Here is a 27,498-nt window from a genome sequence, read left to right on the forward strand (position 1 = left end):
ACCTTTGCAACAACTCTGTTAAGGGGAACGTAGGTGGCCTGTTGCAAGGCGAAATTTCTGTCTTTATCCGAGATACCCTCCTTTTCCAGTGGCAGTCGAAATTATCCCGACCATCATCCCAGATGGCCTCTATCGTATCAACATAACTATTGTATCTAGTGTTAACTTGTCCTCGTCCTGAATCCCCAAGGGTGACTGGGGTATAGAAATATGGTCACTTGGTCTTCTCCCGACCGGCAGTAAAACGCTTGCCGAAGTGGGGCGTCCGTTTGGCTGTGCGGGATGTATCAAGTTTGCAGTCACGTCCGGTCAGAAGGGGACGTTAAATCCGATGTCTCGTGTAAAGAGAGTGCCACGCTCTTTGCACGTTAAGAACCCTTGCAACAACTCTTTGAGGGTCCGTAGGTGGCCTGTTGCAAGGCAAAATTTCTGTCCCTATCCAATATACCCTCATTTTCCGGTGGCAGTCCAAATTTCTCCGACCATTATCCCAGATGGCCACTATTGTATCAACCTACCTATTGTATTTATTGTGAACTTGTTCTCGTCCTGAATATGCATGAAATATTTGCCACTGGACGTTAAGCAACCAACAATCAATCAATCAATCCTCGTCCTGAATTAGCATGAACTACTTGCCCCTGGACATTAAGCAACCAACAATCAATCAACAATACAATATGATATTTACATTCTAATAAAGTTTGAGTAGTTTTTCTTTGATGACTTGGTGGTGTTCTTTGCTATATTCTGTCTTTTCTAACGAATAAAAAAATGAATTAATGTGAACACTGTCTTTGTAATGTACATTTGCTGAAAGCATGCAATTTGTAAGTCCCTTTGAAGTTTTTTTTTCAAATACTGAATGTTCACTTTGGTCTTCCAGACTCGTGTGACTTCAGCATAGTCACAGTGTGTTTTTGAATTAGCAATACAAACAACATCTTTGATCTTTAAGTGATACCATTCGCTGTTCTGAATATCTTCTCGGTTATTTTGGTGACCCTGAGGACATGGTGACTGATGAAGATGGAGTCGGAGAAGCAACTGGTGTGATGACAGGAGAGATACTATGTGCTCAACAGTTTTCTCTGCCACACATAATGGACTGCAGAGTACACATTGGACATTAGTCATTCCTGCTTCAATGAATTTCTCTGCCACAAAAGGTGGATTGCAGAGTACATTAAGAATATCATTGAAGAAAAATATAAACTAATGGGGAAAAATGCAATAGGTCTCACTAAATCTTATTTGTTTTTAATATGGATACATCTCATGAATTCTTCAATAGCTACATAGTACAATGCACATTGGGGAAAGAATGTGCATAACAGTTTTCTCTGTCACATTTTAAGTAGACTGCAGAGGAAGGCATGATCTTATTTGTATGGGAAAAAGAGGAATGCAATGAGTGAATCAAGTTTTCTCTTTTTGAGTGAATTGCATGAACATGACAAACATAATACTTGTATCAATCTGAACTTTGTTTGGTTGTCTGCAGAATAACAGAAGTTAATTTTTTTAGAAAATTTCCATGTGAATGCAATATAAGAAGATTATTTATACAGGAGGACATTTAAAAAATAACTTTGTAATTTGAATTTGATTAAAATTTTGTTCTACTTTATACATTTCACAATCAGAATCTTTATAATGGAGTAAAAAAGAGAATGATTATGAAGACTTGTAATTTTTTTTTGTCATTTGATAAAAAATGTTTCTGCTAATGATGGGAGAACAAAGACTTCAATATGATTAAAGAACTGTAAAATTAAAAATGGAAAGGTATAATTGAAAATAATTATCTTTCTACAAATAAAGAGTTTTTTTTTTCTTTTTTGGAACACTTCAACTCTTTTTGACGGGGTTTCGATCAATAGGAGAGTCATCTGAATCAGATGAAGCCACTCTAACAACCTTCCTTTTTTTGCTGGGTTTTCTTTGGAGCTGGTTCAGAATCAGAATTTGATTGAACAGGAACGGGTTCTCGTTTTTTTTCAATAACTGGTAATGGGCCTCCTCTGTGGATGAAAAATCCAGCTCAATTACTGCCATTGCAGTCTTCTTTAATAGATTTATGTTTTTGCTTCTGCTGTACTATTCCTGACTGAGCAGGGTGATTTATTGGTGTTACTGGGCCCTCTGGAGTTGCTCTAATTGTGATTGTCCTCCTTCCACTGTCAGGTGTTGACAATGACCTCCTTTTTACTCTCAGGGGTTGATCTTAATGGACACCTGGACCTAATTATGTTTGAATTTTTACCATGGTAAGCTGAAGCTAATGAAATGTAAAAGTAAAATCTAAATAAAAAAACAACAAATGAACCTGCTGCAATTGAGTAAATAAAGCTGAAATGGATATTTATTTAATCAAAAACCAAGATCAAATACTTAGATCAAAGACACAGCTTATCTAGACAATAAGGATAGATGAATAGTTTTTTAACGTCCAGTGGCAAGTCAGATGCATACGATAACATATTAATGAGAAATGAATATTAACCCTGCTTTGTACTAGACCGACATGTTCAGACGGATATTAATGTGCTTATTTTTCAGATGGGGCATGGTTATTCATGGAGGAATTGATGGGTTCAGCAGAATGGTTACCTTCATTAATCTTGCCCTCGACAATAAGGCAGCAACTGCCTTTGGGCCTTTTGTGTGAGGTTGTCAAGAATTCGGAGTTCCATCCGAGTCCGAACTCACCATGGTAGGGAGAATTTGGACATAGCCACGTTTATGCTTACACATAGAGGAGAAAATAGGGGATCTATAATCACTGGACGCAGCGTCCACAACCAAAGAATAGAGCAGTTGTGGCGCGACTTATTCCAGTCATGCACTAACGTATTTTACCAGCTATTTTACATCTTGGAAAAACGCCATATCCTCGACGAAACAAACGAGTAACATTTATAATGCCTACATTATGTGTTCGTACCGCGAATCTGGCCAGCACTCCGGGTATTCAAAGAAGGTTGGAATAACCATAGGTTAACATCAGCAGGAGGAAAATCCCCAAAGCAGCTATTTGTAATGGGAGTATTAAGCCAAGCAGGACAGGGTCATCGTGGGATTGATGACATTTTCCACCATGATGAAGACATCACGGACATTGAAACAGAAAACTATGGAATTGACTGGGGAGGTCCTATGCCTGAAATGAATAACGATACGGTTTCGGTCCCAAGGATTAGTTTCCCTATCAATGATGCCAACTTTGCACAGTTGAGACGAGAAATCAATCCTTTTGAAGAACCAAACGGACTTGGTAAAGATATATTTTGCGTACACTTGCGTTTTTGTTCAGTTAGATTGTTAAATTAAATACGATATACTCACTTTCTTAACTCTTAGCGGAATCGATACAGTTTTGTTTTCCTTTATCAATTTTATGATGTTGAAGTATATTAAAGATCGTGAAATATCTTTTTAAAGTTGTGAAAAATGTCTTATTGCTAAAAACATGCATAGTATCGGTTCTTTCTATATCAAAACTTGAGTGGTTTTTAATTCCAGTTTAAAATTTTCACTTGTACAAAATTAAGTGCGACCAAGTTTATTTCTCCCTTTAATTTCAAATCAGAGTGAAATTTTCAAAACAAGAAGAAAATAGGAATTCACTTAATTTTGAAATGGATGGATGACCTTTTTTCATATTTTAAAAATATTTGAAGTTCTGTGACATGATCTACGTTATATCGATACTGATTTAAATGTAAAAGATGCAAACATTGAAGCACCTCTTATTCACACCCTGTGTAAAGGAAAAAAAACAAACAATGTAACTTTCAAGTTCTTAGAAGCAAGCTATTATCATCAACCACTTTGGTCCAGCCAAGGCATGTTTATTAAAAAAGTGCAGTGTAATTAAACTTTACACTGATTTTTTTTCATTACAGATCTTGTATAATTGAATAATCAGATTGTTGGAATAGCAAGCTATTATCATCAACCACTTTGGTCCAGCCAAGGCATGTTTATTAAAAAAGTGCAGTGTAATTAAACTTTACACTGATTTTTTTTCATTACAGATCTTGTATAATTGAATAATCAGATTGTTGGAATATTTGTTTGGTACCCGAAGGCAAATTAAGTCGCACGGATATTTTTAAGCATATTTTGGATACTGGTAAAATTAGTCAATAAATGGACAAAATGTTGAACGATGACATAAAAGAGCACAACAGAGCACAGTATTATTCCGTACTCTGTAGGAAAAAGGACCAGACTTGGAGATTATGTATAGATTATAGAGGCCTTAACCTTTTGACCCGCAAAGATGCCTACCCTTCGCCACAATTTATATATATTATTAAGCTCAACATATTATATTTGATATTTTTAAAGAGGAACCAATATACTGATTACAAAAGTCAATAGGAACTTAACAACTAGTCTGAAAGATCCTCTTTGGCAAAGAAGTCAAAACCAGAACTTACAAACTAGCACAAAAATTCCGACGAAATTTTTCAACCAATCACACAATGTTCCATTTGAGGAATTGATGCAAAGTAAAATAACGGTATAAGTTCTAAATAAACTCGTCATAGATACCAGGACTAAATTTTCTGTATACGCAATACGCGCGTTTCGTCTTTAAAAGACTTATCAGTGACGTTCGAATCCAACAAAGTTTCAAAGGCAAAATAAAGTACGAAGTTGAAGAGCATTAAGGACCAACATTCCTAAAAGTTTTGACAATAACAGCTAAGGTATTCTATGCCTGAGGTAGAAAAGCCTTACTATTTTAAAAAATTCTAACTTTATTGAATTAGTTTTTGTTATACATAAATCTGAAATTGAGGGTACTATCTATAATACTAAAATAACGAGGTCCAATTTGTCAGCCGTCATCAAGTAAAAAAGACCAATTCAAGAATTCATCTTTTTATATAGCTAGTAGTATAGGACAATGGTGTTAAATAAAAATTACACCACTCCAGACCCATTTGTTTTTTCACAATTAATTTTGCCAATAAATAACAATTTCCGGGTCGAATCCGATACCGATATTATAATATATATTCACGTTTACACATTACATTATCTGTTTGTTCCGAATCTGACAGGCGCACCAATAAAAGTTGTATTTAGGATGCTACATGTATTAGACGGGCACAAGAAGCACACTATCAATATAAAACTAGAGGCTCTGAAGAGCCTGTGTCGCTCACCTGTTACTGTATTTACTGATGTCAATCATCATTGTTGGTAGGTGGGGTCATTTAACACTTTTTTTAAATAGATACCCTAGTAATGATTGAGGCCAAGTTTGGTTAAATTTGGATAATAGTTTTATTCTTAAAATTTCATCCGAGATGTAGCAATATTATTGAACAGTTTGTCACAATATATATTCAATGGTGTAGGAAATTTTGATAACACTCCTAAAGCAGCATATCAGCCAAATCATTTTGTTTGTTTATCAACTTGTAACAACAATACTTTCACAAGAGAAACACAAACACGTAAAACATGCAAAGCTTTGCCTCAAAATGTGTCCGTAGGTGAAAAGGTGAAAAACAGCTCGAGTATGGGTGCTAAGACTAATGAAGGGTCCGCTTCGAAAAAAAACAGTTTCCTTAAAGCACACTTAATTTTATTTTTTCACTAGACGACGATCATTGGGTTGAGGAAAGTAGCTCTAATGTATTTGATAGCACGAAAGATAATTGGAGCAGTAAGTCAATGGCCCCAGAACCTTTAGAGACCGATAAACCTTTAGAGACAAATGAACCGCTCGTAGAGGTAAACTGGCATGCAAGTCAGAGTTTGAGCGACACTTTTGCTATACCTAAATCTGTGTCCTCTTCCAACTTTGACACATTTTTGCATAATACCACAAGACCAGTAGACAATGCCACGAAGTATTTACTTTTAAAAAACAGAATACCACCAGAACAGTTTGTTTATCCATCACAGGAGTGTAATGACACAAACAAGAAAAGTGGTAAACGCAAACGTTCCTGCCAACACCAGTAGTTTGAACAGTTTAGGTTGATTACATATTCGATGGGAAATGACGGCATTTACTGTTTGCCATGCATTCTGATTCCAGTAGAAAACACACCTTGTGGCTTTGAACTAGCTTTCAGATAACTGCGAGTACTCTAAGGTCTGTTCATTGTGTCGGGATGTATAAGTACCCGGTCACGTCCACTTGTATTTTTGGTCTATCTGATGAGTTTGTATTTGCATTTCGTTAATAATTTTTTCCCCCATAAATGAGGCAGTTAGTTTTCTCGTCTGAATTGTTTTACTGTGTCTTATCGGGGCCTTTTATAGCTGACTTTGAGGTATGGGATTTGCTCATTGCTTACGCACTGCGTGTTGAGGCATTTTGTGTTAAAAGAATGTCGCATTAGCATGAACTACTTGCCCCTGGACATTAAGCAACCAACAATCAATCAACAATACAATATGATATTTACATTCTAATAAAGTTTGAGTAGTTTTTCTTTGATGACTTGGTGGTGTTCTTTGCTATATTCTGTCTTTTCTAACGAATAAAAAAATGAATTAATGTGAACACTGTCTTTGTAATGTACATTTGCTGAAAGCATGCAATTTGTAAGTCCCTTTGAAGTTTTTTTTTCAAATACTGAATGTTCACTTTGGTCTTCCAGACTCGTGTGACTTCAGCATAGTCACAGTGTGTTTTTGAATTAGCAATACAAACAACATATTTGATCTTTAAGTGATACCATTCGCTGTTCTGAATATCTTCTCGGTTATTTTGGTGACCCTGAGGACATGGTGACTGATGAAGATGGAGTCGGAGAAGCAACTGGTGTGATGACAGGAGAGATACTATGTGCTCAACAGTTTTCTCTGCCACACATAATGGACTGCAGAGTACACATTGGACATTAGTCATTCCTGCTTCAATGAATTTCTCTGCCACAAAAGGTGGATTGCAGAGTACATTAAGAATATCATTGAAGAAAAATATAAACTAATGGGGAAAAATGCAATAGGTCTCACTAAATCTTATTTGTTTTTAATATGGATACATCTCATGAATTCTTCAATAGCTACATAGTACAATGCACATTGGGGAAAGAATGTGCATAACAGTTTTCTCTGTCACATTTTAAGTAGTCTGCAGAGGAAGGCATGATCTTATTTGTATTGGAAAAAGAGGAATGCAATGAGTGAATCAAGTTTTCTCTTTTTGAGTGAATTGCATGAACATGACAAACATAATACTTGTATCAATCTGAACTTGGTTTGGTTGTCTGCAGAAGAACAGAAGTTAATTTTTTTAGAAAATTTCCATGTGAAAGCAATATAAGAAGATTATTTATACAGGAGGACATTTAAAAAATAACTTTGTAATTTGAATTTGATTAAAATTTTGTTCTACTTTATACATTTCACAATCAGAATCTTTATAATGGAGTAAAAAAGAGAATGATTATGAAGACTTGTAATTTTTTTTTGTCATTTGATAAAAAATGTTTCTGCTAATGATGGGAGAACAAAGACTTCAATATGATTAAAGAACTGTAAAATTAAAAATGGAAAGGTATAATTTACATTTGACCAGAATTGAAAATAATTATCTTTCTACAAATAAAGAGTTTTTTTTTTCTTTTTTGGAACACTTCAACTCTTTTTGACGGGGTTTCGATCAATAGGAGAGTCATCTGAATCAGATGAAGCCACTCTAACAACCTTCCTTTTTTTGCTGGGTTTTCTTTGGAGCTGGTTCAGAATCAGAATTTGATTGAACAGGAACGGGTTCTCGTTTTTTTTCAATAACTGGTAATGGGCCTCCTCTGTGGATGAAAAATCCAGCTCAATTACTGCCATTGCAGTCTTCTTTAATAGATTTATGTTTTTGCTTCTGCTGTACTATTCCTGACTGAGCAGGGTGATTTATTGGTGTTACTGGGCCCTCTGGAGTTGCTCTAATTGTGATTGTCCTCCTTCCACTGTCAGGTGTTGACAATGACCTCCTTTTTACTCTCAGGGGTTGATCTTAATGGACACCTGGACCTAATTATGTTTGAATTTTTACCATGGTAAGCTGAAGCTAATGAAATGTAAAAGTAAAATCTAAATAAAAAAAAAACAAATGAACCTGCTGCAATTGAGTAAATAAAGCTGAAATGAATATTTATTTAATCAAAAACCAAGATCAAATACTTAGATCAAAGACACAGCTTATCTAGACAATAAGGATAGATGAATAGTTTTTTAACGTCCAGTGGCAAGTCAGATGCATACGATAACATATTAATGAGAAATGAATATTAACCCTGCTTTGTACTAGACCGACATGTTCAGACGGATATTAATGTGCTTATTTTTCAGATGGGGCATGGTTATTCATGGAGGAATTGATGGGTTCAGCAGAATGGTTACCTTCATTAATCTTGCCCTCGACAATAAGGCAGCAACTGCCTTTGGGCCTTTTGTGTGAGGTTGTCAAGAATTCGGAGTTCCATCCGAGTCCGAACTCACCATGGTAGGGAGAATTTGGACATAGCCACGTTTATGCTTACACATAGAGGAGAAAATAGGGGATCTATAATCACTGGACGCAGCGTCCACAACCAAAGAATAGAGCAGTTGTGGCGCGACTTATTCCAGTCATGCACTAACGTATTTTACCAGCTATTTTACATCTTGGAAAAACGCCATATCCTCGACGAAACAAACGAGTAACATTTATAATGCCTACATTATGTGTTCGTACCGCGAATCTGGCCAGCACTCCGGGTATTCAAAGAAGGTTGGAATAACCATAGGTTAACATCAGCAGGAGGAAAATCCCCAAAGCAGCTATTTGTAATGGGAGTATTAAGCCAAGCAGGACAGGGTCATCGTGGGATTGATGACATTTTCCACCATGATGAAGACATCACGGACATTGAAACAGAAAACTATGGAATTGACTGGGGAGGTCCTATGCCTGAAATGAATAACGATACGGTTTCGGTCCCAAGGATTAGTTTCCCTATCAATGATGCCAACTTTGCACAGTTGAGACGAGAAATCAATCCTTTTGAAGAACCAAACGGACTTGGTAAAGATATATTTTGCGTACACTTGCGTTTTTGTTCAGTTAGATTGTTAAATTAGATACGATATACTCACTTTCTTAACTCTTAGCGGAATCGATACAGTTTTGTTTTCCTTTATCAATTTTATGATGTTGAAGTATATTAAAGATCGTGAAATATCTTTTTAAAGTTGTGAAAAATGTCTTATTGCTAAAAACATGCATAGTATCGGTTCTTTCTATATCAAAACTTGAGTGGTTTTTAATTCCAGTTTAAAATTTTCACTTGTACAAAATTAAGTGCGACCAAGTTTATTTCTCCCTTTAATTTCAAATCAGAGTGAAATTTTCAAAACAAGAAGAAAATAGGAATTCACTTAATTTTGAAATGGATGGATGACCTTTTTTCATATTTTAAAAATATTTGAAGTTCTGTGACATGATCTACGTTATATCGATACTGATTTAAATGTAAAAGATGCAAACATTGAAGCACCTCTAATTCACACCCTGTGTAAAGGGAAAAAAAACAAACAATGTAACTTTCAAGTTCTTAGAAGCAAGCTATTATCATCAACCACTTTGGTCCAGCCAAGGCATGTTTATTAAAAAAGTGCAGTGTAATTAAACTTTACACTGATTTTTTTTCATTACAGATCTTGTATAATTGAATAATCAGATTGTTGGAATAGCAAGCTATTATCATCAACCACTTTGGTCCAGCCAAGGCATGTTTATTAAAAAAGTGCAGTGTAATTAAACTTTACACTGATTTTTTTTCATTACAGATCTTGTATAATTGAATAATCAGATTGTTGGAATATTTGTTTGGTACCCGAAGGCAAATTAAGTCGCACGGATATTTTTAAGCATATTTTGGATACTGGTAAAATTAGTCAATAAATGGACAAAATGTTGAACGATGACATAAAAGAGCACAACAGAGCACAGTATTATTCCGTACTCTGTAGGAAAAAGGACCAGACTTGGAGATTATGTATAGATTATAGAGGCCTTAACCTTTTGACCCGCAAAGATGCCTACCCTTCGCCACAATTTATATATATTATTAAGCTCAACATATTATATTTGATATTTTTAAAGAGGAACCAATATACTGATTACAAAAGTCAATAGGAACTTAACAACTAGTCTGAAAGATCCTCTTTGGCAAAGAAGTCAAAACCAGAACTTACAAACTAGCACAAAAATTCCGACGAAACTTTTCAACCAATCACACAATGTTCCATTTGAGGAATTGATGCAAAGTAAAATAACGGTATAAGTTCTAAATAAACATAGATACCAGGACTAAATTTTCTGTATACGCAATACGCGCGTTTCGTCTTTAAAAGACTCATCAGTGACGTTCGAATCCAACAAAGTTTCAAAGGCAAAATAAAGTACGAAGTTGAAGAGCATTAAGGACCAACATTCCTAAAAGTTTTGACAATATCAGCTAAGGTATTCTATGCCTGAGGTAGAAAAGCCTTACTATTTTAAAAAATTCTAACTTTATTGAATTAGTTTTTGTTATACATAAATCTGAAATTGAGGGTACTATCTATAATACTAAAATAACGAGGTCCAATTTGTCAGCCGTCATCAAGTAAAAAAGACCAATTCAAGAATTCATCTTTTTATATAGCTAGTAGTATAGGACAATGGTGTTAAATAAAAATTACACCACTCCAACCCCATTTGTTTTCCACAATTAATTTTGCCAATAAATAACAATTTCCGGGTCGAATCCGATACCGATATTATAATATATATTCACGTTTACACATTATATTATCTGTTTGTTCCGAATCTGACAGGCGCACCAATAAAAGTTGTATTTAGGATGCTACATGTATTAGACGGGCACAAGAAGCACACTATCAATATAAAACTAGAGGCTCTGAAGAGCCTGTGTCGCTCACCTGTTACTGTATTTACTGATGTCAATCATCATTGTTGGTAGGTGGGGTCATTTAACACTTTTTTTAAATAGATACCCTAGTAATGATTGAGGCCAAGTTTGGTTAAATTTGGATAATAGTTTTATTCTTAAAATTTCATCCGAGATGTAGCAATATTATTGAACAGTTTGTCACAATATATATTCAATGGTGTAGGAAATTTTGATAACACTCCTAAAGCAGCATATCAGCCAAATCATTTTGTTTGTTTATCAACTTGTAACAACAATACTTTCACAAGAGAAACACAAACACGTAAAACATGCAAAGCTTTGCCTCAAAATGTGTCCGTAGGTGAAAAGGTGAAAAACAGCTCGAGTATGGGTGCTAAGACTAATGAAGGGTCCGCTTCGAAAAAAAACAGTTTCCTTAAAGCACACTTAATTTTATTTTTTCACTAGACGACGATCATTGGGTTGAGGAAAGTAGCTCTAATGTATTTGATAGCACGAAAGATAATTGGAGCAGTAAGTCAATGGCCCCAGAACCTTTAGAGACCGATAAACCTTTAGAGACAAATGAACCGCTCGTAGAGGTAAACTGGCATGCAAGTCAGAGTTTGAGCGACACTTTTGCTATACCTAAATCTGTGTCCTCTTCCAACTTTGACACATTTTTGCATAATACCACAAGACCAGTAGACAATGCCACGAAGTATTTACTTATAAAAAACAGAATACCACCAGAACAGTTTGTTTATCCATCACAGGAGTGTAATGACACAAACAAGAAAAGTGGTAAACGCAAACGTTCCTGCCAACACCAGTAGTTTGAACAGTTTAGGTTGATTACATATTCGATGGGAAATGACGGCATTTACTGTTTGCCATGCATTCTGATTCCAGTAGAAAACACACCTTGTGGCTTTGAACTAGCTTTCAGATAACTGCGAGTACTCTAAGGTCTGTTCATTGTGTCTTTTTGTGTCGGGATGTATAAGTACCCGGTCACGTCCACTTGTATTTTTGGTCTATCTGATGAGTTTGTATTTGCATTTCGTTAATAAATTTTTTCCCCATAAATGAGGCAGTTAGTTTTCTCGTCTGAATTGTTTTACTGTGTCTTATCGGGGCCTTTTATAGCTGACTTTGAGGTATGGGATTTGCTCATTGCTTACGCACTGCGTGTTGAGGCATTTTGTGTAAAAAGAATGTCGCATGTAATTTCTCGCGGATGACCATGTTGATATCATAGACACGTTTTCTCGCAAATAGATTGATTTGCTCAATTAGTAAACATAGTAAAGTCAAAAATATTTCTTGCATATCATACACGAAGAAGCATGTTTTTAATTATACATTTTTGATATCTACAATTATTCAAATAAAGATAACAAAAAATAGATGTTTGGTTGCAGGTATTTCAGACAATTAAAACTTAATGCCAAAAAATTTTTTTTTTTGCTCCGTCTTGGAGTAAAGGCATATAACCCATATAATACATACATAGAAACGTTCCATAAAAGTACACACCAACCCTCAAAAGATGGAATTTTAAAAGAATTTCGAACTGAAAGAAAGAAGGACCCGATGTGTGATTGCTATAGTTATTTTTAGTATGGGTCTTAACATACGGGACGTAGACTTGTTAGTACATATTGGATGCCCTAAATCTGTACTCTTTTAGTGGCAAGAGGCAGGCTGTTTCATACAACATGTGTCATTTGAAAAGATATTGTATCAAATATTGCTTCATAATATACATGTATTGATGATTATTATGTATAATTCAAAATTTAAAAAAAATGGGGCCAGTGGTTATGTGTGCTAAAATCTAAATGTTTCTTTTTATTATTTCAAAATTGGTCATGGTACAAATTCTCTCTAGTCTGCCCTTACAGTAAATACTGTTAAGTGTAATTTCTTTAATTTAAAATGCACTCACAAATAATGGAAGGGCACCCAGTGTTCTTAATTAACATTTAGAAATTACAGATTATTTATGTTAAAAATGCTTTTTATTTGAGTTAAATAAAAAATACATTAACAACTGCTAAAAAATGTTTTGCAACAGGTATTAATGAAAAGATAGTATTAATGAACAAAAATAATGAGTTAGATCATAGAACACTGGTACAATGTTGCTATATAAGGTTAGCTAAATACTATAGACAATAAGTATAAGCATTAACACCTTCTACAGCTTTCATTCCTAATTTTCAATATCAAAATCAATATATTTAACACATAAAAAGACTCCACTTCTCCCCCCCCCCCCCCCCCCCCCCCCCCAAAAAAAAAAAATTATTGAAAATATAGGACGTCATTAATAAATAAATAATTGAAGAGCACGTTTCATGTAGTTATCTTCCAATCAAGGTGAATTTAAAAACAATCAAATTTTACACTATAAAACAATTATTTTTCCCTTTGGGAAGTGAAACATATACCTGTAGTATAGTAACATCTTATGTACTTTATAGTTTGATGACAATCATGATTTTATCATCCAATTAGTTAAGTATTTGAAGATACATTCAATATCTAAAATAGTTAAAAAGTATTTTTGAAACTCATCTACCTTTTGAGTTAAACCTAAAAATTAAAAAAAGGAACGATAGTTTGAAAAAGGATTTTACAAGCATCTTGATTTTTGTTCAAAAATTTTCTCAAAGTTGATAATATTTCAACAATGCTATGTTGAAACCTTGACATGATTTTTCAGAATTAGATAAACATTTTTTTGTGACAATGATGATAGAATATTAACAAACATATATGAACATAACTTTCTGTTGAAATCCTAGCACACATTGTGTTTGAAATCATTTTTACATAATCAATCAATTTGGAACAGCTAATATAATAATCATATATAAATTTATAAGTCTTCAATATATTCTTCACTACTCTCTTCCTCGTAATCACTTTCAACGTCTTCTACTATCAAATCTTCCATCAAAGCTACACTTCTCAACATCTGTTGCATTTTTTCATAGTTATCAGCCAAAACACCATTTGTAAACAAAATGTCAACCGACATGTCCCCAATGTATTCTGAAAATTGATTGTTTAACCTACATATCATTTCATAATACAATTCCCTTCTTTTATCAAAAACGCAGTACCTCCTGAAGTTGGACATTCTCCTAACTTTTCTTTAACTTTTAAGTACTGATGTTTGCACCATTTAATTACAGATATCATTTCTTGTTTAAGAAATCTTTGCTCTTCAATGCATCTATCTTTTAAGAACTGATGTTTGCACCATTTAATTACAGATATCATTTCTTGTTTAAGAAATCTTTGCTCTTCAATGCATCTATCTTTTAAGAACTGATGTTTGCACCATTTAATTACAGATATCATTTCTTGTTTAAGAAATCTTTGCTCTTCAATGCATCTATCTGTTAAGAACTGATGTTTGCACCATTTAATTACAGATATCATTTCTTGTTTAAGAAATCTTGGCTCTTCAATGCATCTATCTTTTAAGCATTTCAGCTGAGTAATTTCCTGTTTGATAGATTGAGGAATGTCTGAGACAACCTCAAAATCTTTCATGAAATTATATATTTCACTGTCAATATCTTTGATACTATCAAAACTGATATTTTCTGGTAAGCCATCAGAGGAATCCCCAATCATATTGTAAGCATCAATGGCCTTGTGATTTTTTTTGGACACACATTTCATCTACTTTGAGAGTTTATTGAACACTGCCTGTCCTTCTGAAAAATAAAATAAAAATGTATCAACATATTTTTGTTACTTAAATAAAAATTGGATTGAAAACATTGATGATACATGGTTGCATTTATGTTGTATCCGCATCTCCTAAACCACCTATTATAATTTAATGAAACTTTCCCAGATTCTTCATAGTATAAAGCCATTGTGCAACTCCTGTTTTGTTATTGTTTAAAATCAGTTTTGGGGGTTATAGGGTTTCAAATACCTAAACATAAACTTTCAAGGAGCGATCACAGTACCTCGTTTTTACTGTGGTTGTTAATGGCTTTTGGTTTAATGAGTGCTTGTTTTCTCCTTGGTTTTGAATGTTGTTGTCTTGTAGTTCCTTCAGTGCAGAAGTACTAAACATTTTTCACACTAAGAAAAAAGTTGCTGTTAGTGCCTTCATTCAGTCAACCCCAAAGTAAAGTTACTGATAATATAGGAAGTACATGAATTATTTATCTTGATTACAGTATCTTTTTCCAAAATTTAGAAGCATCAATATACATAGGGACAGCATGTTTTGTAAATATCAACAAAACTGGTATATCACAAATTTTAAGGAAATTAAATATCTTGTATTTTAAGCCCAAACAAAAAAGTATGTCTGTTAACTGTCACATGCTGAAAATAAAAATAGGGTAGGTAGGTAGGTAAGGATTTTGTTTTTTGTTTAACATTGAGTCTATGGGAGCAACATTGTGACTTGTAACAGTGCTTAATCAAACATGGTAAAAAAAAACTTTTAGGGTAGGGGATAAAAATAAGGGTAGGTAAGGTGACAGTAAACAGACATACTTTGTTTTGGCCTAAGTATGCTTACTACAATATTTGAGCAATAACTTCAGTAAATAGTGCCTCTCTGCAACATGTTTTTTAACAGTAACTAGCTGTATTTTCTTTTGCTTTAATTTGACCAATGTGATACTCTTTAGATAATTAGTAGCATTTGAAGGTAATCTACAGCTTTTGTGTTTTCTCTCGTCTATAAAAAAGAAAATATATCTTTAATGTAAAATCAATAAAAGTATTTGAAATCATAATAGAAAAAGCATACAACTCTCAACTAATATTTCAATTGTAAAGTTAACTATCTTTTTCCCCATGAACATGTTTTACCCAATTGTCATAAAAAGCTTTCACGATTAAGTGAATGATTTCTGCTTTAAAACTTGCAAGTTATTAGTTCAACCAAGATAACACAATAACGTGTCCATAGTACAGGGATGCCACACTCACAATATCATTTTCTATGTTTAGTGAACTGTGAAATTTGTTGGCATTAAAATTAGAAAGATCATATCATATGGAACATGTGTACTAAGTTTCAGTTTGATTGGACTTCAACTTCATCAATAACTGACTTCAACTTCATCAATAACTACCTTGACCAAAAACCTATTGATTTCATTGTTTGTTAACTGATATGACATGGGGTCTTTTTTCATGTATATAAAAAAAATCTAGTTTTATCAATCAATAGTATTGCACAAATTTGTTTAGGCTGATTTGTTAATCAAGCCATGTGGTCATAATCATCTTCTTTTTACATCCGTAGCCTTCTCATCTAATTGTTCAGATCTGCAAATAGAGAATGAAAATGAAGATAGTTTCAGAGGAGAAGATTTTTGTAAAATTTAACGACGACGGACGCCAAATGATGAGAAAAGCTCACTTGGCCTTTTAGGCCAGGTGAGCTAAAAACTAAGATAAAACAAGTATTGCAAAAATATACCTTAAATCTTATAAATTAAATAATTTACATAACACATTTGTGTTCACAGGTATAAACTCTTTATCATTTTACGAAGATTTGTGTTTTATCTGGAAGTATAAATACAAATGTATATTGAAAACATGTCCAGTTATTCTATTAGAACAAGGTAAACAAAAACCTTGGAATTGACTATGCACATCTGATAAAACCCAGCAGTTTTTTATTTTAAATTTACTACCATAAATTTTAAAATATAATAATCTTACTTGACATGAAATGTTGTGTCCATAGCAGTGGAAAATTGGAACTGAAAAAGTTAATTTCTCCAGGAAAACATTTCTGCCAGCTTTCTGAAAAAAATACTAACAAGAATTAAATTTAGAATAAGAATCCAAATTGCACAGATTTTTTTGATTTTTTATGTTTAAAAACAGATTATTTATTGTTTTTTTTCATTCCAAGTGCTCTCCAGTTTAAAGTTGGACTTATTCCGTATACGTCCTGAGGACTTTATGTTGCCCTGTAGTTGTTTTTGTTTTTCTGTAGTTGAATTTTCCCTCTTTATTAAATATAAATTAATTTGCACATACCAATATCTCTATTTTATTCTTGTAGGAAAAATTAAAAAAGTCATTCAAACTTAATTTACGAAGAAAGTAAAAACATAAATGCATAAATCAATTTGTGTCATGGATAGATGATACTTATCATGTTGTATGAAATTTAAACAAAAATACATGCTCACTGTTCAGTGAATCATGAAATAGTGTTAAAACCCAATTTGGCATACAATTTTATCACATCCCAATGAACATTTCAGCAATTTTGTAGATGCAACTATAACTTCATCATTTACTATCTTTACTAGAAACTTGAACCTGATACGGTTGGATAAAAAAAGCCTCAAATGAATGGATATGCCTCTCTATTGTCATAGATTGGGCAGAAAAATATGATTCAATTCCGGAACAACATGCAGTACTGATGATTTATTTTTTTACCTCAAGATGTTTTTTCAATAAACATGCAATATCGTAAGATATGTGCATTTGTCTGTCAGAGTTCTTTTTTAGTAAAAGTTCTTATAAAAAAACCAGCATATCCAAGTCTACAAAATAAAAAAATGAATTATTTGGAATGATCCTCTTGGTTATACCGTGATTTTTAAGGGTGTGAATTAAAGTATGTCATGTTATATCAATTATCAGTAAACATTACAGTAATGCATATATAGCATACACACAAGTTTGGGAAAAAGATTCATTCATGTTTTTAAAGTGGTAAGAACAAATAAAAACATTAACGGTGTGTGATACCTTTACCTTCATGGTAGTTAACTATATCCGAACCATTAAATTGATAAAGTATGTATTTCACACTTCGAAACAATAAAATTCCAAGTTAATTCTTTAAAATTTCAAGTATTGTAATATTCATTAATGCCTAGGCCGTAGTTTTTTTATTTTTAGTTTTACGAACCCTCCTATTCTAATTTTTGCCAAATAGGAAAAAATATAATTAAAAATGTTGATTTTTATTTTTTTTTCTCCTCCGACCCAGTGTTTTTCAAGCAAAAAAAAATTTTTTAGTTCATAACTGCATGAAAGAATCTAAATTTATGCTCTTGGTGATTTAGTAAGTTGTTGCACATTGATTTTCAATTCAAACCTTGTCAAGAAAAAAAAATAGTTGTTACACTAGTAGAAAATCTCCTGGTGAAATACATTTTTTTTTTATATTGACGGTTGGTATTAAAAAAAAAAATCAGCAGCAGCATTTTTTTTCCGTCCTCCTACCTTTTGGTTTTGTCAAAATATTTCGTAAAACCAAAAATATAATAACTATGGCCCTATGTGGTTCAATTTTCTAGTATCTTCTAAATTATGAGGGCAGACATGACAGTAGCAGGGTTTGTGAGTAAAAAAATATTCAATTTTGATTTGAAACCATGAAAATTCGTGGTTTGTGTAACCACACATTTAGTTTCTACCATAATCATACTTTAACCAATACAGGTCAGATTGAAAAAACAAAACATAATGCCCTTTGATAAATAAGGCAAGACACAAATACATTTCATAATGATTATCGTAATAGCTTACTTTTCACCATGTTTTAAACTAAAAAACTTTTGGAGGAAATCATGTCTGCAGGTGGCTTCTTACACTGCATTTTCAGACAATTTGTTGTTTCTTTGCTTTTGATCTTATGTCGTTTCCAGCTTGGAAGTTACTGCAGTTCTGGAAAATTTAACTTAAATTAATTTTCGTTTTTAATGGCTAATATCCATATTTTAAAAAAAAAAACCAATATTTTTTTAAATCTTTTCTTTTTTTCCAAGTCTAGATTTTACTTGAAGACTTAGATGTAGAATTATTAGTAGGTACATGTAGATAAAAGAAATATATAATTTATTTTTACTATCATGATTTGTGAATTTGAATTAAACACACACACAGGCTAAAAATAATAATATTTTTGTTTGTTGTTCGCCTATCTACCAAAATATTTTTTTTATGTTTCATTTTTTTTTAATTAGGAACTTTATTATCATGTTTTCCTAAATAAATAAATAAAAATATATTTCTACCTGCCTACCAATATTTTTTTATTCATGGGTAGGGGAACAGAAAACAATAACGTAAGTTTGGCCTAGCTTTTCATTTTTGGAGTGTCATAATCCTTAATAAAATCATCGACTAGATTCTGCTGGACGAAAAACCTATCTAAAGAAATTATATAAGCTTTATCTTATTTAATCATATCAAAACAGTTTACCATGTTGATTATTGATATAGGAACAAGAAGTTGCACGCTAAGCATACCCCAACATGTAACTTAAATGGTTGAACATATTGATATTTTTTCAAAGCCCCAGGAAACATTCAGTTGGTATTTAAAAAATCTGATAATTGTTCACAAGTAAAAACTCATCACTGTTAAGCTGGTGGTCAAGTATGAAGTCATTCTGCACATTCATATTGGAGAAGTATTTTTGAAAAATTTTCAGTATCAGCAAACAGCAAATTGGTATCTAAAAAATGCTCACACATGGTAAAGCTGGTGGCCATGTATGAAGTCATTCCACTTATTCATATTGTAGTGCTTGACAGAATTATTTGATGGACCAATGGACAGACAAGGTATTTGTAATGGTATAATGTATTGTCAATATGAACCAAGTTTTTACAAAAAAATCATTGTATTCTTTGGTTCATTACATGATTTTTTCATAGAATCAATGAAAATACATGTATATTACCTCAAAGCATGCTGGGCAATTACAACCATCATCAAGACCTGGATAATAATCTGTCATGTAGTCCATTTGATAGACATATTGTCGAAACTGATGGATTGTTTCCGCCATTAAACTTTTGTATATTTCTTTACCCTAAAAGATAAATTAATACTAACAGTTAAATGTGTCTTTACTTAAATAAAACAACTTTAAGCAATAGAGGTAAACAAACTGGATTTTGTTTAAAAATACTTGTCAAATGTACCAGCTTGTAATTTTCTACTATTCCAGACGTGCATTTCATCTATACAAGACACCCCACACCAGTCATCTTATTTTATATAAATAAGAAGATGTGGTAGGAGTGCTTATGAGACAACTCTGCATCAAGTCAGAATGTATTTAAAGTTTATAACAATGATAGGTCAAAGTAGGGGTTTCACACAGAGCCCTCACACCAAAAAGACTGCATAAAAAATATATTTATTGTAATCGTTTGTTTTGCCTGCTCTTTTTAAAATCTGCAAGCATGACTGGCTCACCTAAACACAAAACAGCCATTTTATTTTTCTCCTGACAGTAAAAAACAGTTGAATATTAATGATGCATATCTTAATATATTAAGCAAACAAATCTGGTTTTCGTTATCAAATGCTATATTTCTTTGATTATGTATATTAACTTGCAAAATCTTTGGAAGACAAAGATAACAGTTGTTTTATAGTTAGCTCAGTCATTATACTACTGCTTGTAGGTGATATATGTATAGTGTATATCTTACATAATTTTTAGACGAATTATAAACATATGAGTGAAAAGCAAGACTCGGAGAAAATAATACTAAGCTGATTTCGAAATAAATAGCACGCATACAAATAAATCTCGCTTAATTGATTGGTTGAAATCATTTGATTGATTGTCGTTTGCTTAACGTCCAGTGGCAATTATTTCATGCCAAGGCAAGATTTTCTCTTGTTCGTGTACAACCCCATAATTTGATTGATTGATTGTTGGTTGCTTAACGTCCAGTTGCAAATATTTCATGCATATTCAGGACGAGAACAAGTTCACAATAAATGCAATATGTAGGTTGGTTTAATAGAGGCCATCTGGGATGATGGTCGGGGAAATTTGGACTGCCACTGGAAAATGAGGGTATATTTTATAAAGACAGAAATTTATCCTTGCAACAGGCCACCTACGGACCCATAATTTGTATTCTGGTTTTTCTTATCAGCCACTTTCGTTTATTGGTCAGTTCGTTTTTGCGATCAAAATCCCAAAAGAGCTAAAATGCCATTTGCTATATGTTGTGTATAATTAAACGTTAGGAAACTTTGCAATAACTCTTTGGGGGTCCGTAAGTGGCCTGTTGCACGGCAACATTTCTGTACCTATCCAATATACCCTAATTTTCCAGTGGCAGTCCAAATTTCCCCGACAATCAGCCCAGATTGCTTCTCTTATTTCAAGACATACCTATTGTATTTATTGTAAACTTGTTCTCGTCCTGAATATGCACGAAACAATCAATCAATCTGATTCTAGTGTTGTTTTGAAAAAAAATTACTCATTTTAACGTTATGTGGGTTTGCAGACTTTTGAAAAGTATGTACAACAGAATCCTCTCTGGGAGGCTTTCCGGTCATGGTATTTCTCCAAACCTTTGTATATCCAGTAACCATATTATTGCTCTCTTGACGTTTGTTATCTATATCCAACTGATCTGCATCTTTAAGATTAGAAGATAGGTTTTTCTGGATTAAATAATTGAAAAATTAATTTATCATACTAAAATTGAGTTTCCTTGGGGAGATTATTATTGGGGCACCGATTTTACACTGGTTTTTTTTCAATTCAAATGTCCTGATCACCATTCTTTCAGTCAGACCCCATCCTTCAAAACAATTTATAGGAAAAACACTCAACGGAAGGATTTTATTCATTGGTGCTAACAAGTAGTTGACTTTAATCAATTTGAAAAAAATACTTTAAATTGTAAATTGAATTGTGTGTAACCTGTACAGTGTTATTGTAAATAGTTACAAGGATTATAATTTAGTACGACAGACGCGCGTTTCAGCCACATGAGACTCATCAGTGACGCCATTTAAAAATATTTAAAAAGCCAAACAAGTACTTTAAGAATTACATTTATTTATATTCTTATTTTTTAATAATTGGTAGAAGATACATTTATATATTAGCACTAATAGTGTATAGATCGTAACTTGAACAATTAAAAACCTTTACTAGATTCGTCAAAGGCAAATTTGGATTTAAGATAAAATCTGAGATTGGCGTCACTATTGCAGGACTTTAAAAATACCTCCTCAAAACATGATCTCGACATTGGGCATTATACCAATGTTAAGCATAGGATCGACACTGGAAACTCAGCTCCTGTAAGAGAAAGAATGAGACGAACACCACTAGGGTTGGAAGAAGAAGAAAAACATCTCAAAGATTAATTAAATAGAGGAATTTTACAGCCATCATCATCAGAATGGAGTGCAGCCTCAGTACTAGTTCGCAAGAAGGATTGGAAGATCAGGTACTGTATTGATTACAGAAAATTGAACTCTATTACTCGAAAAGACGCATTTCCGATTCCAAGAATAGAGACCTTTATCGACACTTAAAGAGGTAGTAAAATTATGTCCTGTTTAGATATGGCATCAGTATATTATCGGGCTGAGATACACGAGGACGATAGGCACAAGACAGCATTCATAGCTAAATATGGACTTTTCGAACACATAAGACTCAGTTTTGGATTATGTAATAGTCTGCATTCTTTCAGCGGATGATAGAGTTAATTTTGACAGGTCTGACATGGAAAATATGCCTAGCATACATTGATGATGTTATTGTTATGGGTAAAGAACTCATGTTCAAGGTACAACTATTTACGGCGACGACTTAAACATTGAATAATAAACCGTTAAGTGACGTCTTTCAACAATGCATAATATAATATAATTTAGAAACACCTGGAACTGTTGATGGAAGTTAACAAAAAACAAAATGATGTCCTCCCACAGCATGGTATGTGTTTATCTGTCAAATTGTTAAGGATTATAGGTACTCTTGAATCAGCTTTAGTCAAAATATTTGGCATTATCAGCCCATTCACAGACTTCATTTTCAAATTCCTCTGCCAATTTTAATGGTAGTCTGACAGTTGAATTAGGTGGAACAATAAGATCTCTTCCAACGTTATGCGGCAAATTTTGAAACTACTGTTTTCTGATTTAACTTCATTAATAAAATGTTTTTCACCTCTATTTGTGATTGACAAGTCAGTCAAATCTATTACGGCATCAAGATGTTTAAGAAAGTTTAATCCTAGTATCACTTGATCGTCCTCCCTCGTTAACACATATTGACCGCGAAATAAGACAAAAATGGCAGGACGTGTAATTTTTGCATTAGGACTACTCAATTTGTTCAAATGCCGCCTTCGACCCGTTAAAAGAAGAGAAATGTGTTCGAGGGTTTAGAGTCTGCACAAGAGTATCTGAGACAATACTGAGATGTGGGTGTGTGAGGTGCATCACCATTGTGATATGTCAGTCCGAATCCACTGTAGTACGGGTTGGGTTGGGGGCTGGCATAGGCATCAATGGATGCAAAGTTGAAGGTAAGATTTATTATGAATCTATTTTTATATATATTGTATCTTTTGATGTCTTTAATCATTCCCCCCTCCTTTTTTTCCTTTCTGTATATTGCATATAGACACACAAGTATATTTATTTCTCAAAGTATCTTCGAAACCACTGTTAAATTACATTTAATTACTTAAACTTATGCCCAGAAAATTATACAAAAATATTTATTTTAACTTATTGTTAAATTTACCTACAAAAATCGTTTCACGAGCGAGTGTATCCAACTAATACATTTCATTTGTCATAAAAACGATGATAGAAAATATCCCAGTCGTAGGTAAACAATTAAAAGTTTTAACGAAATCCAAGAAGTAATGACAGCTTATATCAACATCTTAATGAATTTTGAGATGACCCCTTTCCGATTAACTTCCGAAGTGTTTAGAGGAGTGTTAAGGGATTTTTATATTTTAAATATTTGTTTTTATTCCTGATTGCTACTATACATTGATTGATTGATTGATTGTTGGTTGCTTTACGCCGCATTAGCACAAAAAGGCTATATCGCGGCGAGAGCTAATTCGAATATTTTTACAATTTAAAGCATATTTCTAAAATAAGACAAAAGGTCCTTCAATATACTAAAATTCTTGACTAAAGCAAATTGAGTATATACAAATAAAAATCAACAGTAAAATAACGTGATAAAAATTAAAATCGATTTAAATATAATAACAATTTTATATTCTATAATAAATTTCAATTTCTTTTAAAAAAGCAACAATATTTGTAAATGGAACATTATTAAATAAATCATACATATTATTGACATTGAAATGCTTCTTACGAATATCATCAAAGTCAATACAATTAATTAAAACATGTTTAATAGTATACTTGCAGTTGCAAGGAACACATTGTGGTTCATCTTCATTTTTTAAAAGATACTCGTGTGTTATTCTAGTATGACCAATACGGCATCTAGTAATAACACACTGATCTTTTCTGCACATAATATTATTAAAAGGTTTGCCTAAATTAGGTTTAATTTCATGCAATTTATTATCATCTTTTTTACTCCATTTATTTTTCAATATATTAAAAACATATTCCCTAATATTAGATTTAAAATCAGTATATGGTATATCACAGTTCGATAGAGGGTCACCCAGGGCATTCTTTGCCTCAAGGTCTACAGCTGTGTTTCCAAGGATTCCAACATGACTCGGAACCCATAGAAATATTATTTCTTTCAGAAGAATTTTTAAATTCCTCATTACATATAAAATTTTCAGGATTGTTGGGTTTTTAATTTTAGTATTTCGTATAGCTTGTAAACATGAAAGTGAATCCGAACATATAATAAATTTGGATTTATCTGAAGAAGCGATAAATTTTAAAGCCAAAATTATTGCTTCTACTTCAGCAGTAAAGATGGATGCATCAGATGGCAAACGGAGGGTTGCAGCTCTGTCCCTGAAGACAGCAGCAGAAGCAACTCTATCACCATCTTTTGATCCATCAGTATAGACAGTTGAAAAATCTAGATAATCGGCTTTAATTTCAGCATAGTGTTGCTGAATTAAAAGAGGATTTTTATTTTTTTTATTGTGTTCACGGAGATCAAATATCATTTTTGGTTTGGGAAGTTCCCATGGAGGACATTTGCAAGTTTGAACTTGAGCAACAGATTTTAAATCAAAAGAAGCTAAATGTGGTTTTAAACGTAAACCTAACGGAGGAATTTTATTTTCATGTTTTGCAAAAATATCTTCATAAATCGGATTAAAAACACAGCTGTAGGCAGGATTATCTGAATGGGCTTTTAGTTTGACAGCATATTGAAGTCCAAGCTTCAAACGTCTGTCAGTGAGTGAGTGCTCATCAGCCTCTACATACAGACTCTCAACTGGTGAGGTTTTAAATGTGCCAAGACAGAGACGCAAACCTTGGTGATGCACAGCATCGAGAATCTGTATGTAGGACTTCCTTGCAGAGCCATACACTATAGAGCCATAATCTAGTTTAGCTCTAACAATAGATCTATATAAATTGAGTAAAATGTTGCGATCAGCACCCCAGTCAGTGCTGCCGACAACTTTTAAAATATCTAAAGCTTTTAAACATCTCGCTTTTAACATTTTGATATGGGGTAGAAAGGTTAACTTTTTATCGAAAAGTAAACCAAGAAATTTGGTTTCATCAACCATTTTAATTGGGTTGCCGTACAAAGTTAGTTCTGGATCAAGATGCAATTTTCTTTTGTTACAAAAATGCATCCCGACCGTTTTTGAAGTGGAAAATTTAAAACCATTTTCCGAGGCCCATTTTTCAATTCTTCCAAGACATAATTGTAATTGTCTTTCAATGTTATTCATATTTTTGCCTCTGTAACATATTAAAAAATCATCAACGTACAATGAACCTTCAATATTACTTTTTAAAACTTCAACAAGGCTGTTGATTTTAAGACTAAATAATGTAACAGATAAAATACTGCCCTGAGGGACACCCATCTCTTGATCATAAAGATCAGACATGGTCGAATTAACTCTAACATTAAATTGTCTGTTAGAGAGAAAATTAGAAATAAAATTAGGCATATTGCCTTTCAACCCCATATCAAATAGATCTTTTAAAATACCATATTTCCATGCAGTATCATAGGCCTTCTCAAGGTCGAAAAAGACCGACACCACATGCTCATTTTTCGCAAAACCATTACGGACAAATGATTCGAATCGAACAAGATAATCAAGAGTACTGCGACCCTGTCGGAATCCACACTGGATATTGGCCAATAGCCCATTGGATTCCAGGAACCAAACAAGGCGATCATTGACCATCCGTTCGAGTGTTTTACAGACACAACTGGTAAGAGCAATTGGTCGATAATTAATAGGATCCGTATGATCTTTACTTGGTTTTGGAATAGGCACGACGGTTGCAAGCTTCCAGATTGATGGTAAATCACCAGATTCCCAGATGTTATTCATGAGCTGCAAGAGAGCTTCTAGCGAGGAATCTGGCAAGTGTTTTAAGAGTTGGTAGTGAATATTATCAGGCCCACAAGCTGTATCATGGGCTTTTGACAGAGATGTTTTAAGTTCTTCAAGAGAAAATAGTTTATTATAATTTTCACCATTTTTTGATTTAAAGTTTAATTTAATTTTTTCTTTTTGTTTTTTAACTTTTTTAAAGTCTTCCCTGTAGTTGTTACAAGAAGAAGACTTCGCAAAAGTTTCACCAAGTTTGTTGGCAATTTCCTTTTCAGATGTTAATAAATTATTGCCGTCTTTCAAATGTTTTACAGTGGCTTTAGAATTTTTACCTTTAATTTTATTTACCATATTCCAAACTTTTGTCATCGGAGTGCGAGATGTAATCCCCGAGACAAATTTTTTCCAGGATGTTCGTCGGGCTTGCCTACAAGTCCGCCGTGCCTTAGCGCGAAAAATACGGAAATAACTCAAGTTTTCCGTCGTTGGTTGTTGATTGAACCGTCTTTCAGATTTTTTACGGTCACCTATGGCTTGATCACATGCGTCATCAAACCATGGTTTACTGGGATGTTTTGGATTTGCCGAGGTCTTAGGAATAGTTCTGTCAGCAATTGACGTTAGAACTGTATTAAAAGTTAAAATTGGATCTTGCACAGTCTCAAACATCTTTGACTGAAGTTCCGCTCGACAGAGATTCTCAAACAAGGACCAGTCCGCCTTGTCAAGTTTCCAACGTGGTACTCTCTGTTGGGCAGAATTAAAAAGATGTTCAAGTACTATTGGAAAATGATCACTTCCACATAGATCATCATGAACACGCCATGCATAATCCAGAAGCAGAGAGGGATCGCATATAGTGATATCAATAGAAGAATAAGACCCGTTTCCAGGATGAAGATATGTATTAGATCCATCATTAAAAATGCATAATCCTTCTTGAGAGACAAAGTCCTCAATGATCTTACCTTTGGCATTATGAGTCTTGCTACCCCATAATGGATTGTGGGCATTGAAGTCGCCCATAAGTATAAATGGTGAGGGTAATTGATCAGTGAGGTTTTTGAGTTTTGCTTTATCGATAATTGAATTAGGTGGAATATATATCGAACATAATGTAATTGTTTTGTCTAATGATAAACGAATTGCAACTGCTTGCAGATCCGTTGTGAGTTGGACTGTGCTATGAATGACGTTGTCCTTCACAAAAATGGATGATCCGCCTGCAGCACGTTCATCTACCTTAGAAAATGTACTATACATGTTGTAT

At 33.3% G+C, this 27,498-nt stretch overlaps 1 protein-coding gene across 1 annotated transcript; it reads right to left on the reverse strand.

Moving 5' to 3' along the window:
* Window positions 1–14,614: 14,614 nt before the first annotated feature.
* Window positions 14,615–27,491, reverse strand: LOC134718030 (uncharacterized). The gene is made up of 5 exons (XM_063580531.1): window positions 26,750–27,491; window positions 26,097–26,338; window positions 21,232–21,372; window positions 19,637–19,768; window positions 14,615–14,653 (listed from the first exon to the last, which is right to left on the reverse strand). Exons 1-5 carry the CDS (start codon window positions 27,489–27,491, stop codon window positions 14,615–14,617), a joined length of 1,296 nt encoding a protein of 431 aa, XP_063436601.1.
* Between the last annotated feature and the right edge of the window lie 7 nt (window positions 27,492–27,498).

Source organism: Mytilus trossulus, chromosome 5, assembly GCF_036588685.1.
Source record: "Mytilus trossulus isolate FHL-02 chromosome 5, PNRI_Mtr1.1.1.hap1, whole genome shotgun sequence".
Classification (NCBI taxonomy): Eukaryota; Metazoa; Mollusca; class Bivalvia; order Mytilida; family Mytilidae; genus Mytilus; species Mytilus trossulus.